Source organism: Stegodyphus dumicola, chromosome X1 (genome assembly GCF_044657685.1).
Source record: "Stegodyphus dumicola isolate Sdum_Otavi_A_Nest chromosome X1, ASM4465768v1".
Classification (NCBI taxonomy): Eukaryota; Metazoa; Arthropoda; class Arachnida; order Araneae; family Eresidae; genus Stegodyphus; species Stegodyphus dumicola.
In genome coordinates this window covers 240,240,665-240,258,623 of record NC_140780.1, presented here as the reverse complement: position 1 = coordinate 240,258,623, position 17,959 = coordinate 240,240,665, and the positions used below count along the sequence as shown (strand labels likewise).

The window sequence follows — 17,959 nt, the reverse complement described above, 5'->3', positions numbered from 1 at the left end:
TTCAATATCTGCTGAGAACGCATGTTTGTATTGTCTGAACTGCAATATCAAGTCCAAAACAGAAGGATTCAAATTTGTGCCAGGCATCAAACAATTGTTCAGAGATACTCCATTGTTACACTGCGAAGATATGTCAAAAATGATACGGACTTTAGCTTTTGATACATTTTTTCTTACCACTGGTGAATGTGGCATGTAATACATTTTACTACTGTCACAACTTTCAATTTCACACTTTTCAATTATTTCATTTTTTAACTGTTTATTATGCTATCATAATTCACCCTAAGCCATTCATCATTTTTTAGTTTATTATCCAAAGGTACTAGACATTGCATGGCATTTTGTAAATTATTACCCAAGTTTTCACGATGTGATTTCCATAACAAATGAGCTATATATGTACTATTACTAAAATACAATTCTTTTTCAAATTTCTCAATGACTGATTTATCATCAGGATTCTCCCTCTCCTCTAAACCCGAGTGGTCCAAAGTCCAAAACCTTCACAAACAGTCATTAACTGAATTATTATCTTCCTTCAAGCAATGAGAAGCACCAGTTATAAACATACAGGTGTTGGACTAATCACCTTCCAAGGATCCAACCAAGGACCAACCAAATATAGAAAGATACTGCAAATAATTTATTACTTACTCTTTTCTTTTTTTCTGTTTGCACTTCCCAACATGAATCAGATCCTAACAATATTTTTATTTCATCTGCTTCACCAATATCGGCTAATTTAAAATTTTGTGATTTTAATATTTCTAAAATGTTTTGGAGGGAATTTTTATTATCACTTCAGAAATAGTATCTGTAACAAGAGCTTCAACAGTGATTGAGTCATTAGGGCAGTGTATACTTTTCAGGGTAATTTGAACAACATTATATTTCATTAGTCTATCCAAAAGAATAAATATATAACCTTTCTTTCCTTAAAATCCTTAATTTTAGTTCTTTAGCTAAGTCAGATCTAATAAATGACATCTGTGATCCACCATCAATTAGGATTTTTACTATTCGCCTTCTAGTATTATCTGTATGTGAAGCATAAATAGTGCAAGTTTGTAAATGCACACCTTTATCAGCAGTCTCAGAAACAGTCTTAAGAGTTAAACAACAGGGATGCAACTACATTCTGCTAGAATCTGATACTGTAACGACTTTCTGTCTAACATCTGAACTGGCTTCAGGAACAGTATTTTTGCAAAAAAACTTATTATGATTTGAACCATTGCACAACTCACAAGGCTGAAGTTTCACCTTATATCTAGGCAATACATGGCCTTTCTTAAAACATCTGCAAAAACGTCCATTGTTTTTTTTTTTTTTTTTTTTAAATAAATATTGCTCTATTTTTCTTCATTTGTTTTCTCACATTTTCCTACATCATGTGTATTTTGATTACAATAGAAAAAAACAATATGGCTTAGTCACTGTGGCTAATGCCGAAGCAGTAGGGAGTGCTTGCCTCTTTTAAGTAATTATTTTCTGTTGCTAAACACCGTAATTTGTGTCTCTTTTCCTTGAGTTTATTATTAAATTAGAAGATTTCTGACTCTCAACTTCCAGTCTAATGAATTAGAGAAGTTCTTTTAGGTTATGTTGCTGTTTAGAGTTTCTTTTTCTGTTAAACTCCAGATTCATATCGTCTGGTAAAAGCTTCAAAATAACAGGTTCTAAAAGGGTCCCATAAGCTTCCAGGACAATACCCAATGAATTTGAACTTCTTATATTGATTTCACAGGAATTGTAAAGTGTTCTTAGTGCTTTCACATTGGAGAAACTTTCAACCGGTTCAAGATTCAAGACTTTGTTCATCTGAGAAGATATAACCGAATCTGTTCGTCCAAATCTTTCTTTAATTAAACTTATCGAAGCGTCATAATTTTCATTAGATAGTGCGAACCCAGATACTGCACTTAAAGCAGGTCCTGCGGCTTTCTTCTTGACCTTTGTTAACTCGTTATTACCAGTAGCATTTCAAAAAAAAAAAAAAAAAAAAAAAAAGAAAAGAAAAAAGAAAGTTATAAAATTCCAAAAATAAACTAGGATCACCATAATATTTAGGAATTGAAATTTTAGGTAAACGAATGTTAGTTTTGTTTTCAACTTTTACGGCAGCAGTATGGTGGTTACCAGGTGATTCATTTTCAATATTCACTGAGAATTTAAATTAAGTTTCTTTTTAGCCCTAAAAATACATAAACTCATTTTTTCATCATAGTCTAACACAATATTACATTTTTTTTCAATTTCGTACTCATCCCCTTTTAAACACTTTAAAAAACTTTTAAACACAGTATTTTTTTATTAATTTCTTTCAATGCAGATTGCTTAGAAGTAAGTAAAAACACATTTTCTTCTACCGTGTTCTTATCCCAAATGTCTTTTTTAATTTCAGGTTGTAAAACATTTATTATTTTAGAAATAGCTTGTCTCATAGTTTTTCTAGCAGCTTTCAATTTAACAATATCATCTGCCATAATAACAACAAAAATAATTTTATTCACTTACCTGCTGCAGGCTTCAGTGATTTAATCCTAATTTATAAACTCACTTTCCAAGAGAAAAGCATTCGCAAGTATTCTGAATGTTTATCCTACCACGTTCAGTGCAAAGGAATAATTTTTCAACATGAAAAGACACTGCAATCTTAAATAAAAAAAACTGTTCATGCTCAACTTTTGGGCGCCAAAAATGTAAAATAATATAATAGAACCATCAAGATTTCATGTTATACCGGCTCTCAAGAAACATTATTTCATTCAAATCACACACAAATCACCAAGTTAAATGAACATTCGAATCAGGTTTCAAACTTCCAGGTTTATTCAAGTCTAACAGGCATTCAACTGGCACTGCCAGATCCAAGAACAAGAAGTATTCATCACGAAAGATTTATGCCCTCTTTGGCAATTAAAACATATTTCCACATAAAATTTCTTGCAGAGGATTGATAGATATGTTAATTACATGCAGATAATAATAATAAAAAAAAATTGGAGCAAAATATTGAAAGCATCTTAATTTATTGTATGTGAAATATGACCACCATGCAAGGATAATTCAGTGTACATGGAATATGACCGCCATACAAAGAAACACAGTCAGGAACATGCATTCACATGCTTATCAATGAAGTTCTGGTGGATTGTTGAAAAACGGTTTCTGGGACTGCTTTTGAAAATTATGCCTGTAACTCTGCAGTCAGATTAAACAGTGTGCCAAGAAGGAAGACTAGAGAGACACTAAGCATTATGCTGTCCTTATACCATTATATCAGCAGCAGGACCAGTATGGCATTCTCTGATAAAGGCTTGATGGTGGAATTGCTCATATTGTTTAAATAGTGATCTGAGATTATTATTGCTTTTGAGACAGTTGAGTCTTATTGCTGAAGACACAAACAGTCTTTCATTTTTAGCCTTCACTCCTTAGTTGATGTAAATCATGGGAACCATTGAAAAAGAAAAAAAAAATGGTGGCTTGGGATTAGTTGAATGCCTGTTATTCTTTATCTGGATCTTGGCTCGGTATTGCAGAAATGTATTTTCATGGTCTGTGTATAAACTGCTGAATTCCAAAGATTATCCAAGTTAACAGCAGTTTAAGGATTATTATGTACCTCTTTAGTAATCCAACATTCTGTTTGAGCAGGGTTTAACTTGTTGTTACTACTTGCTGTTATCATTGGACAGTGGACATTTTGACTTAAATGAGTAGCAGTCTGCTGCAGTGATAAACCAACATCTCTGAGTTCAAGTTTTCTGCTGTCCTTTATTTTAAGTAGGGGGTGATATTTAGTATGTTGAGTCACTGGACTCTTAGACGCAAGATCTGAAGTCTCATGGCAAGAAAAACTTGCATTCAGTTATACTTTTATATTATTAAAGCCCTCCCTACATGTTGCTAATTAATGGCGGGTACTTCAAAATATGATCATTTTAACCTCTTAACTACATTTAGTCTGCCCTGTTTTCAGAACTGCGTGGCATTTCCTTCTTGGTGCTGCAAATTTAGTACTAAGCAGTATGCTATAGTAGAATCAATCAATATGCAACTATTATTGCGTTATATTATTTTAATTGATTGTTATTACTTTTGTTTGGATCATGGGGTTATGAAGTAATATTTTCAAGATGGTTTTCAAGGAAAAAGAGTACAAGAGATTGATTGAAAACGAATCACAAAACTGAAAATCAAAACTCTTAAAACTGAAAATAAACTTTTATAAAGGCATGTATTTAAAAAAAAAAAAAAAAAATAGGTAATTGGATGTTCCGAAAGTTCAGATTCTCTTATCATTCTAAGGAAATGTGCACTTGTATGATTAAATTGTGAAATTTGCATATTTTATTAACGGTATAAAAGTGAACGAAGTCTTTATACAAGAGAAAAAAGAGGAATAAAGTCAAATGTGAAAACCATTGCAGTTTACGATAGTAAGTTCATGAGGCTGCCAGATAAAAATTAGAAAGAAGGACATTGTTGAAATTTCCATGGCTCTTTATGATAAATGTTGCTTTTATCATGTGCTAGCTAATGAGAAATTTCATAATGCAAAACCATGACAGGACATATGTTACAAGATAAATAACTGGCAGATGGATTATGAGATTATCAACAGCCAAAGAAGTCTTTTATGTCAAAGCAAAAGGGGGTCTGGCAATGAAGTATTTCAAAGCTTATTTCAGTTTTGCATCTGGATTACAAAGTTTTCAGTTCTAAGAAGTTGGCTCACAATTCTCTTTTAAAGTATAGCCCCCCAAAAAGTAACAATTACATTGGATTTGCAAATACATGTACTGCAGGGAATTAAGCCAAAGGCCAAAAAAAAGGGGGGCTGAATTTAAATGTAAGGGTTACTGGACAAATTAATTTTAGGAAAGAAATAAGGCTTTTGTTTTACGATAGACAACAAGGAGATGAATAATTAAAGTGTGGGAAGATTGCCCTGTCAAATTTTTAAACAGAAACAAAAGTCAGTTAATTATTGCTCCCTTGATGGCTTGAGATGATTGCTCCCTTGACGGTCTCTTGATGGCTTGAGATGGGGATTTCAACATTACTGCATCATCATATGTTTTCCCAGCTTGACAAAACAGTAACGAATGCAGAAAAATATGCTGTATTTGAATTAACCTATCTTGATCACTTATTTCAACATAGTTAAGAACATCTGCACATCTTAACATCTTTTTTCTACAGCAATGGACAACACTTCTAACTGCTGAAGAATTAAATTTGGCTGTTTATTACTTACTGCTGGAAAGACTGCAAAATTTAGTGTCATATGTAGAAAAGTATTTGAAGCAGTCTTAAATCAGGGCAACTGCGTTAAAATATATATTAGTTTCTGTGTATTTTCAGGACATTTATCTTTACTGAGTCTACATTTTCAAAACACGGAATGTCAAGTTTGATTAATGTTGCTATTATTTTGTATTTTGATAATGCAAAATCTGTTGCCTTGATGAACCTCAAATGCTGCTTTGTTTAATTTTTACCTGCTTTCCATTAATTGGGGCTTTCAATTGGGCCTGAATTTCTGATTTACATCACATTTATAGACATCAATTTTCCAGTCTGCGTGCCTCGAAGGTACATCCTCAAAGCATAGCTATTATCAGTAAAAATCATAGACACCAAGATTTCTTTTTAAATCAGGAGGGGGCATAAGGATCTATTTTTTTCTAAGCTACTTGTTTTTTCAGTAGGAATTTATATCAGAGGCACTGCTGTATTGAGATCACAGATTATCATTACAATAACTTTTATGATTTGGCTTTCTGTAAATGTCATCTAGCCATCTTTTTCATTGCATTGTTATAATCCAAATCTATTGCTTTCTTTCTCATTCTGGCCAAATATCAATTTTGGAAATGTGTAAAGTAACTTTATTCTAATTTCTAAAGAATAAAGATTTCTAAGTAGATACAAGTTTTTTTCTGTATGCTCAGTAGATATTGGAATCTACACACACACACAAAATGCCAAGGTTATGTAATTACTGAGGCTGTGTGTGGGCACAATGTCAAGGGGATGGTTTTGGAAATTGATCATTGGTTCAACAGTATTACTTAATGCTTATCTCTAGTTTCTGGTTAATGTAGGGGCAGTATGTTAAATATTATAGTTTAAATTATAATTTTGCAAGTCACTGATTACAAATCTAATGAATAATAATATTTATAGGAACTTTCCTGCTTTGTGAAACGCTGTTACCTTGTAGTGAAAAATGTGATTCATCAATTATCAGCTTTGTATTGTGGTGGTAAAAATGAAACTGCAGTAATTGATGTTACTGATGTTCACTTTCAGGTAAAATGTACTATGCTTTCTTAAATTAGTTTTGATTGTGTTTACTGAGCAGTTATTTCTGAAATTACAATAGAGTATAAAAAAATGCATACTGCTTGGGACCCGAGGTTGTGTACAATTTAGAGTTTTATGGATTTTAAACCTGCAAAACCCTGAAATTCAAACTGTCCTAAAATTTTAGTTTTGCAGATTTTTATATCATAAAAGAAAAGTAATTAGATATACAGTAAAAAATGGAAGAAAAAAGTAACTTTAAAAAATAAAAGACGCTTTTTGACTTTTAATATTAAAAAAAATTTTTTCAAACATGTATTAAAATTAATTTGTTGGGTATTCTAATTTGGGTCCCAGTTTCCTCAAATTATACAGGTATTAGTTTTTGATAAGTCACAGTTTTGTTGATCAAAAATTTTTTTTTTTTTGTTTAATGAATACTTGCAGAATATGCAAAATAGAATGATCCAGTGTTGCTTCTAATAAACCTTTCATTTCTTGGTAAAGCTTTTATGCTCAATTTTTAGTTAATCTAAAATTTTTGTTAAAATTTAAATCAGGAATATTGAAGAAATGTATAATTGTAATTCCATATTTATTCAAAAGTACCACCCCCTTAAATTTTAGAATACATTTTAAGAAATAAAAATATATGTGCCTATGTGATGAGAGTTTGGTTCTAATTAGAATTTATTTGATTCAGATTAAAATGTAAGGTAAGCTAACTAGTAAATGCAATATTTTACCATAGTATAGAGTTGGGAAAAGTCAGTTTGACATTGTTATCTGTTTCTTTACGAGCATTCTAGTATCTGTTTTTTTGGGGGGTTTTCCAGTGACCAATATCCCAAGTAGCACTTGTCGCGGATGTCATTGCAAAAACATTGCAATGCGTCATCTTTAATAGCGGTTGTTGATTGAAACTCGTCGGCAGTCGTGCATTCATATCATTTCCCAAGTAGTACAGCAATGTCGTAACTCGTCGTGGATGTTGTAATATATTGTCTTTAAGACGCCCAGATGTCCCTGAACATCCACTGTTTTGCAACCATTGCAAAGATGTCTTTATTACATCTTTGCAGATGAAGTTTTTGTTGCATAGACATCGTTATTGCGTCTTTTGCAGGTGATATTTTGGTTGTGAAAGCATTGTATCGCATCTTAAAGACACCTAAATGTTTGCCAATTTCTACCTTTTTGCAACAGTTGTGAAAATGTCCTTATTATGTCCTTGTGTTACATATTGATTTATGCAAAAAAATAACCTTAATAATTAATATATTTTTCTTTTTTAAAATTTTGTATTCCTTGTATTTATCTTGTATCTTTATAAAAGTTTAAATATTTTATCAATGCCTGAAAACCAGAAGATAATACAATTTTTTCTCTTTAGACTAAATATGCATAATTAATAATAGCTTTCATTATTTTCAGTACTTTAAATTATATTTTTTAAATAACTTAAATTCTAAGTTACGATTATTTAAGATTTCATCATTTTCCCCCCTTAAGTGAGAGTAATTATGAAAGTGGTTATTATAAATATATAACATTTAATAGTAGGCTTTAAGTAAATAAAACTCAATTAGACATAAATAAAAGTAAAGATACATATGTGGGTAAAAAAAAAGAGCGTTTCTGATAACAGCATTATCACATTTATTTCTGTTAAATCTCAGAGGCATTGAAAATTGCCCCTGTTTCTGATAAATTAGGAAGTGGTTCTTAAGGTAACATAATTAGTATTTCACCTGAAGTCAAGTATAAATTTATTCGCGTTTCACAGTAAAAAATATAACCATTAACTTATACTCCACTTATACTACTATATCTCCAAGATATGCAAGTAAAAGACAGTGTAAAATATTAAAATAAATGTGATCAAAAATATACCTAAATCTAATAACTTCCCATATTCATATCTAAAATGAAATAATAACCTAACAAACAACATACATGACAGCACTATTTAAGAAAAAACATGTAGTGTTTGAAAGTATAAATTGCAGTAGGAAGGTAACAGAACTAAAATTTCCAATTAATAAAAAAGATTTTTTTTTTTAATAGTAAGCAATTAAAAGTGCAATAATTGTGGATTGCAGTATTTACTAGTAATGCTGATGTTTCTTAACACAAATTCTTTCGATCATATGTAAATATATTTACCTATTTTTAGTTTCTACATTTTAGAATAGTGCTAGATTACAGTAATCATTTCAGGCACTTTTTATAATCAACCTTTTGATACTGTACAGAAATAATTTAAATAATATAGTAGACAATAGTAAGCTAAGTACGTTAAAGTAAGCTCTTCATTAAATAGCACACGATGATACATTTTGTTTCTATTTATTATGAATTGCTTTGTTATCACAAGCACATAAAATGTAAGCAAAGAATATACTTAAATTATGGAATTTAATATACTTAAATGACTTACTTAATATACTTATTTAAGTATAATGAATATACTTAAATTTGATAAAGAACAAAACCTAATTTCCAACGTTCATTTATTGAGATAATCTAATAGACATACATAACAGCAATATTTAAAAAAATGCAAATTACGCAGTGTTTGGAGGAATAGATACCAAACAACAAGTAATAAAACTGCAATTTGCAATTGATAAAAAAAATATTTAGTGTTTTCAATACTACACAATTAAGTATGGCATAATTATAGATTACAATATTTCATTTTAATGCTAATGTTTCCTTAACACTATTTTTTCGATAAGTCTAAGCACCAACCTGTATGATGAACACAATAATTGATTGATATGAATGATATACGCTATAGCACTTAGGATGCTATAACCGAATCCATGTATCCAAATATAACGGTAATTCGTGTATCCAAATATAACGATAATCCGTGTATCCAAATATTGAACTGCTGTAGCCACTGAAAATTGGATAACCACAATATAATTTTAATCATGGCAAAGTATAAAACAAAACAGAACACTATTTAACTCTATAGACGATGTTAGCACGTTACAAGCAGATATTCACAAACAAAATAAGCAGAAATTCGGCATTACAACGAAGATTTTTCCTCAATTCAAAATAAACTGCCGTCATTATATTTTTTGTACGTCGTTCTCTTTCTGTATTGAAGCTCTCCAGTATTTAATTCCGATGGTGAATTACAAAACCGTGAAGAAAATATTTCTGAAAATAAAAAGGAGTTTGAAATTATTGAGTCGTTAACTGACTTGTTCGAATTTGGCAGCTAACCAAAGTGCGCAAGGCTCGACCTGAGATGTTCGTTTGTATAATCATCTAGTAAATATGTACATGGAATGTCAATCTCTCGAACAGCAGTTTAGTCAACTTTTCAGCGGTTTATACAATGTCATTAAACATTTAGACGGTTCTTCTGATAATTTAATAGAATCTTTCTTAAATGGCACAGAAGAATTATTTCAACTGAATAGAATTATGAACAATGTTCACAAGATTATATTTTTAAAAAAAATATTTATCGGGCTCGCTAAAACATTTGTAATGTCTAAACATTTGTAATTTGTAATGTCCTGAGTGTACCGTATACTAGGATTAAATCAAGCATTTTTAAATGCATGAAGATGGACAAAAGGGTAACAAACAGTTCATCAAAACTTTTATAGGTAATGAATTTCGTATTTGTGTTCACAGTTTCCCTAATTTTGATGTCAACATTTATTAGTAATTTATCAAAGCCATTAATTTTGTCATTTTACATTAAAAGTGTTAACATTTCTTTCTCCTCTTCCATTAATTTTCCGTCAGATATTTTGGACAGCCTTTAAATATGCATGGATATGCAACGTCTTTTAACATTGGACGTTTTCTCGTAATTTTTAAAATCGCCCCATTTATAATCGTGAATACATCTTTACGCACAATCATATCTTCACGAAAATTGTACTTTTTGATCTGCATGCGGTAAAAATGTTTCATATTATGTCAGCATATTAATTCAAATAAATTTGTCCGTACTTCAGAAATAATAAATAAAGTCATATTTCAGCAGTAAAATAATTGCTAACATGTGATTTGCATTGATTTCAAGAATATGATTTTTTAAAATATATAAAATGCATAACTTAATAACTTACGTTATAGATTACTTTCATTTTTAAATATTTTGCTATAATATTTATAAAAAGATATTTTAAGTATTAATTATTTTAACAATAATTTAGCACATATTTTTAGTACTAATTAAATTTAATAATTCAAGTATTTATATATTAAATTTATATTTCATTAGATGAGTCTACCTTAAATTAATATATTTAGATGAAATAAAGTAATGAAACATTGCAAAATAAATCTTATGCGGTCTTCAGATTCTTGAAAGGGCAGATTTAGTCTCTTTTCAAAAGTAACACTGATGAACTATGAAAAAGATGCCAAAATGACCACGCTTAAAAGCGGTCATATCATGACACTGCAGCGACGTTGACAAATTGCCAAGATGCAACGGCAAATATTTTGCATCTTCGTAACGTTGTAAAGACATCGTAAAAGTTACCATGACCACTTTGCAACCTCTCGGACCAGTTTGCAATGTCCTTATGACGTTGCCGTGCTACTTATGATAGGGTATGCAGACCTGAGTTGTAATTTCTAGGCTAGATTTTGCTTAAAATCAGCAGTAGTTATGCAGTTTATGTGTATGATAATTACCCATGTAGTTTACTTAGTATTTAACCTTTTCTTGGGGGTTGGGACATATATGTCCCACACGTTCACTACTTTAAATGTGTCTCAAGAAATTTCAGTAAACTATGAAGATTTAAAATTTACTCCTTAATATGGATTAGGAAGTGCAAGACCCTGTCGATTTGTTTTTCTGTTCCTTTCAGTTAAAATAAGTGACTAAATGGCCAAAATACATTCGAAATTGGACCCTATAGCCCATGGGAAAAGGTTAAATAATGTAATTATAAGTGTATTATATAGTATGATGACTGAATTCTTCCTTTCATCCTGCGATTTCATTTATCAATTAAATTTTAAAACCAAAGGTATAGCTGACAAGAAGGTATGTCTTATATTAAATGCAACATATCATTAATATATGTTCTGCCTTGATCATTTTAGATATGCACCCCAGTTAATAAATATATCATATTTGGCTGAGGTAAGTAATCCTATCAGCTTAGGTTAATGTGTATTTTGCCATATGCTGTTAGTATGTATGTTTCATACTAGCAGCTAATTGGCTTAAGCTGTGAAACACTGGTAGTTAATCAGGGGTTCTGTTCCGAGAGACTGAACAGTGCAGTTGCCTTTTGGTTTTCCTCATATCTAATGTGAATACAAGTGTTCACTTGGAAAATACTTCATGAAGGCTTCCCTACTTACGCAGATAGCCATTGTGTCTTTTTTGTAATAATTTAACTAAGTATAGTCAATCTGTGAGTTTCATATAAAACTTTGTACAGTTGTGCTCAGTATCTGCTGATTCAGTATCTGTAGTTAATCATGAACCCCATAAAGCTTCTTGTAAATGAAAGGAATGACTTCTAACTTTCAAATTATGCACTAGCAAGAATTAGATATAATAATGTGAAATTCAGTAGCCTTAATGTAGCCAATGCCATCTCTTCCAATTAGCTCTGTCTTAATCATTGTCTTAATGCACGTATGATTCAAAATGAATGATTGATGTATGGACCTTTGACTAAAAGCATGATTTTTATATTTTTCATTCCTCAGAACTTTGCATGAGATTATATATATATATTTCCATCAATGGGCACTTAGCTAACTTAGGCTTGAGCACTACTAATGCCGGTAGTAGTGGCCATTTTATAGTGCAAGTACCTGATAGGTGGGCCACCATTACCTTCTGTAAAGAGATGGGCAATTATAGACATGTCTTCTGTGGGATTCAAACCCAGGCCCTTCAGTATCACAGTAAGCTCCCTTAACACCTATACCGTCTATGCAGCACACAAGTTTATATGAGGATAGTATTTTCCACTGTTGTGTTGTCTTTTGAGAATTAAGCTAAAGTAACAGAATCCTTTACTCCCATGTCTGTGAGAGAAAGCACATTTTCATGTAATTGCAGTAAGTCTTGGAATGTATTATTATCTGCAGTTGCAAGGGCACTACTGTACCATGTTTTCTGTACAAAAGGTTCTAATCAAAAATAATTCTGTATTTTCATTTTATTATTAGTTGATTTCAGTGTAAATTTTCTTATTCATTTAGACTGTTTATAAGCACTTGGGATCACTTTTAACTGCTCTAGTCACATTAGATGAGATTATAGATGGGCAAGTGACCCTTCGAGAACATTGGACTCAATATAAAAGAATGTTGGTATCAATACATCACAATCCATCGAAATTAGGGTTTACAGCTGAGAAGTTAAGACCATTTGAGAAGCTGATGAGAAAATTAGAAAACCAGCTATTGGATGGATGTATATTTTTGGTATGTAATCAAAATACTTTATTTGTATTTTAGCCTTTTACTTTCTTGTGTAGTTTACCATTTTAGAAGCCCGAGGCCAAATCAAATATGCTTATGGCTTAAAATTAAACAAAATGCAATATCTTGAAATATTAAAAAAAATATCATGCTGGAGGGGGTGGCTGGTTTAAAGTGAATGTGAAGTGTTCTAATATGAAAATTCCCTCAAAAAAGCTTGTACTGTGAAAAGAAAGTAAAGCAACAAAAATTAAGGATACTAAATCATAAATTATTCAAAATGTTTTTTCAAGTTATTAATAATTTGTAAAATATCAATTCTTTACGCAGAGGAAAGAAAGTTTATTTTCAACTCAGAGGAAAGAAATTTCAGAATTTCAATTCAGAGGAAAGAAAGTTTCATATTTAGTGTTGGGAAAGGGGAAGTGGGGGGGGCAAAAAATAATTGAAAGTAAACTAGCATGTCCAGAAAGTGGGAAATTTTATATATTTTGTGGAACATAGGAATGAAGTTTAGAATATCATGTTGCTTGGTTTCCAAGAGTCATAATTCATAAAAGACAAAATGTCCAGGTAACATCTGTGCATCGTGTTGTGCATGTGAAAATGTAACATGATATATTAAAAAAACTAGAAAATTGCCTTTTTTGTTTTTTCTAGAAAATTGATATTTTTTACCATTCCTGTTTTAAAAAAAGCTGAAGAATTGGTTTGTATCACTTATGAAAGTTTTAAGGCTTTATAAACCTAGATTCCCCAGTGTTGGAATTTAAAATTATGAAGCACATAATGATGAAATGATCACCTTTGTTAAAGATTTGGCATTTGTTTGGATGTTTGTTTTCTGATCTAGCTGATGATTCCGAGGGCTTAAATTTCACACTGATTTGTATGATAGCTAAGCAAGGATATATGTGATATGTCTGTTACTTCATAATGAAATGAATTCTAACTCAAAAATTGAAAATGAATGAATTCTAAATCAAAATTTTTTAAAGTGTAAACAACCTATTTTTGGAGAAGGTGTATATGAAATTTTAGTTCTTGGATTTTCCATCTCGGCTGTATGTAGCATAGAAATTACACGTACCGCTTACAAACAAACTTCCCTTTATTACAAGAGGACAGAAAAATGTATGTATGGTTTGCAGTTTTGTTTTCAGCCAATTAGTGCATTGATGGAAGACAGCTGCAGCAAGCCAACAGTTTCTCAGTAGGGTAGAACTTAAATCTTCCTAGGTAATTGGGAATGTGAATGACCCCATATAAACAAAAACTTGGTTAGTAGAAACTAAATTTAATTCATGCCAGTTTTTCTTTAACTATTTTTTCTGAAACTGATTATTTGTAAATTTGAAAATAAGTATACGAGTGTAGTTATTAATATATTATCCATGCTTTTGTTACCAGATAAAATTTGTTTGCTGTAGGTAACAAATAATTCATACAGAATTTTTGTTTTCTGACAAAATATATATATATTAAAAAAACTGGGAAAAACCCTATTAAAATTTGTGCAGACTGCGAAATCATAGCAAATTTCTTTCCATTTTTATGAGACTTTTTTTTTAAATGAAAATGTAAGTTAATCTTTATTTTGCTGTAATCCTATAACTATATCAACTACTGCATGATTATGCAAGTTTTTGATCAACAATTTTTAATCCATAGTAGAAGCATCATGACATTGCTTTAAATACTAAAGAGTTTCGCTGAAGTTATCAGTGGCTACTAGTTTTTGAACAGTAAGATCTCAGAATACCAGTAGCTGCTAATTTACTGGCTGCATGGATGTTTTCATGGTTTCTGCATATGTTATGTGCATACATGGACAAATCCCCTAAAAAATCGTCCACACCTTACTTTCAGCAGAGAGCTTTTGTGTGTTTTGGCATAATCATAATTAACCAAGACCTCAGCCTGACTAATTTTCACATTTTTCATTTCTACATCATTACAATTTTATTGTTCTTTGCCTTTATGTTACAAATATTTTCTTTGTAATTAAAAACTTCAAAAATTGGTTCTCTGTTTTGTACATTAATCCATTCTAAATGTCATCCTCTTATCCTTTGAAATATGCTGCCAAATTAGTAGTCAGTCGGCACTGCTTTCATTTTTAAAACATGTAAGGCATATTGCACAATAGGAGGATTTTTAATCCATAGGAGAATCAATAGGAGGATTTTTAATCCATAGGAGAAGCATCATAACATTGCTTTAAATACTAAAGAGTTTTGCTGAAGTTATCAGTGGCTACTAGTTTCTGAACAGTAAGATCTCAGAATACCAGCAGCTGCTAATTTACTGGCTGCATGGATGTTTTCATGGTTTCTGCATATGTTATGTGCATACATGGACAAATCCCCTAAAAAATCGTCCACACCTTACTTTCAGCAGAGAGCTTTTGTGGGTTTTGGCATAATCATAATTAACCAAGACCTCAGCCTGACTAATTTTCACATTTTTCATTTCTACATCATTACAATTTTATTGTTCTTTGCCTTTATGTTACGAATATTTTCTTTGTAATTAAAAACTTCAAAAATTGGTTCTCTGTTTTGTACATTTATCCATTCTAAATGTCATCCTCTTATCCTTTGAAATATGCTGCCAAATTAGTAGTCAGTCGGCACTGCTTTCATTTTTAAAACATGTAAGGCATATTGCACAATAGGAGGATCGTTAAATGACCCATTAGTGATATAAAGGCTTTAAAAGATCCATTACTAATAAAATTCATGAATGTTCCTGATTTTTGCTATACTCTTTCTAATGTTACTATATTTTTACAGTTATTTCTTCAAGTGATTCATAACTTAGTTCATAAAGATAGTTTGGTTGATTGAGACACAGTTAATAGATTGTTGTAATTGGAAATCAAAGATTTATTTATTTGTAAACTACAATTACCAAGGCTAATCTGATAATTATAACTAATCTGATTTATAAATATGCACATTACTTTAAATTTACAATTTACATTTGTGTTTTTAAGATACAGTTAATTATTTTTTTGGGCTCTAATCATGATATTTTTTCCAGCGATGTGTTGAACAAATTTTTGATGATGAGAAAAATTTTGTGTCGAAGAATAAATTTTTTGCTGAAGAATTTGCTCTTAACATTAAGAATCAGTTCATAGTGATGGAGCCAAAGTTAGGTAAAGATATTTTGTGTATGCATAAATGCAGTGAATAATATTTAATTCATATTTGTAATGTTAGGAACAGTACTAATATTTTTTTTATTATTATTTAGGTGAAGTTAATGAATTTGATGCTCGGCTAAAGCTTCCTGATATCTGCTGTCTGTTTGTTTTACATTTTTATTTGTTTCGTGTCATTGATAAGAAGTTCTTTAAATCTCTGTGGGACACACATAAAAAGGTATTTTTAGAAACCTTAATTGAAAAAAAATTCATCTTTAGTATTAAACAGGTGCCTGAAGTTATCCTTATAATAAAGTATAAAGCAATAAATTGGTCAGATTTATTTTTTATGTAATGACTAAAAGAACATAATTATTAACAAAAGCAATTTTTCCAGTCTGTTTTTGATATGCAAATAGTGACATCACATCATGCAAACTCCTAGCAGATACTTTAAATGCGGTGAATACACTCATGAACTTCTGCAGTTTAAAATTTGATTTTAGTGTTTATTAAATCATCATAGCCTTTTATTATTTCGAAGTTTCTTTAAGAACCATATCACAGATTAAAAATATTTCAGAACAACTGCTTAGTGCAATTTCTCTGACAAGGGATATTTCCTACTCATCATCACTGATTTTACTCAAATTTATAGGACATGCATGGCTTGGCTAGAAATGAAAGTACTCGAAGTGGGAACTCCAGATGGCCAAGCATTTAGAAAATAAAAAAGTTGAAGTGGCTCCTCTTACTGTATAAACCATTTACGTTAGCGTGTTTGTCAAGCAGTAGTTGGCATAGCGGTAAGAGCTCTGACTAGTAATTCGATGATCGTGAGTTCGAGTCCTCGTGTGGAGACTTTCTTTCCTTTTTCTAAATTTTTATATTAATCTTTTTCCAACTAAGCAAAGAGGTGAATAACTTATTTTATTTATTTATTTATATGCAAAAGGTAAAAAATTGGGATTTCGGACTTTTCAACAAGGGATTGTAATTAAAGTGCATACGAAAAGACTTTGTACATTAAAATTCAAAACTTTATTCATTGATGTTGGATGATTTACATGTGTCAAGGTGATATTTATCGTAGAAACAAGAATTAATTATTTCTGCATCTAGCACTAATTATAAATGCCGCATTTTTACAACCACATCATTGTTTCAACGTCGCCATAGAAAAACATACTTGATTGACATTCATAAAGCATTCTCTCTCATTGTAAAGTTTAGAAGCAAATAATGCTTAATGTAGCTTGTTACCGAATATTGCCGCGAATAATTGATGATGAACAACAACAACAATAATTGGCATTCCCTGCTCCGCGAACTTAATCGCACTACAGGTCCCCCCCCACTCCTTAGAACCAGACTCGGAGGTTCAACCTCCTTTCTGGTCCCTTAGAGAGGGAGGCGCACCGCCCAGGCAATCACCTGGTACGGCACTGGTTGTCATTTGCTACCCACCAGTCGCTCGAGCTGCCCGTTGCAGCGGGTCATTACCCAGCATACCCGGGGGAAGGTATTTTTTAACCTGACGATAAAAATATAGATCACAGGGTTGTACCAGTGGGGTACATTTAAGAGTTGCTTTGATGTTACATAATGGCAATCCTTCTTCATCTTGGAAGAGTACATCATATAATTGCGGATTTGTCCTCGCCACGAGTCACTCAGCAGAAGAACTTTGTTCTCTTGTACGTAAGGTTTCATCACAGCCGTTAAAAATTTTGTGTACAATGCTATTGTAAGTTTTCCAGATTTTGAAGAAGTGATGCCGACATTCTTGTATTTTGCTGTGTATTCATCCACCATTTTTTGAATCCTCTGTCAAAAAGAGACAGTATTCTCTTGTAAGCATATGTATACTTTAGGCAATAGCATATAGCACATTGCGCTATATATGAGTTGGTTACTTTGTTCATATCCTTTCTTTTTACAAAAACCGTTTTTACCCCTAAATGTTCCAGGGTTCAGTTATATGTTGACTGGTACTGGAAAGAGAATATATGCATGTAAATTTATTATACATGCCGTTAAACAGAGTAT

At 31.2% G+C, this 17,959-nt stretch overlaps 1 protein-coding gene across 4 annotated transcripts in view; it reads left to right on the top strand.

The window, feature by feature from the left end:
* Positions 1-17,959, top strand: part of SWIP (strumpellin and WASH-interacting protein) — a 228,808-nt gene that overhangs the window by 46,715 nt on the left and 164,134 nt on the right. For all 4 annotated transcript variants that reach the window (XM_085807262.1, XM_085807263.1, XM_085807261.1 and 1 more), the window contains 4 exons: positions 6,202-6,327; positions 12,538-12,762; positions 15,805-15,922; positions 16,021-16,148. In XM_085807262.1, coding sequence (XP_085663388.1) covers positions 6,202-6,327; positions 12,538-12,762; positions 15,805-15,922; positions 16,021-16,148 — 597 coding nt within the window. The remainder of the gene's footprint in view (positions 1-6,201; positions 6,328-12,537; positions 12,763-15,804; positions 15,923-16,020; positions 16,149-17,959) is intronic.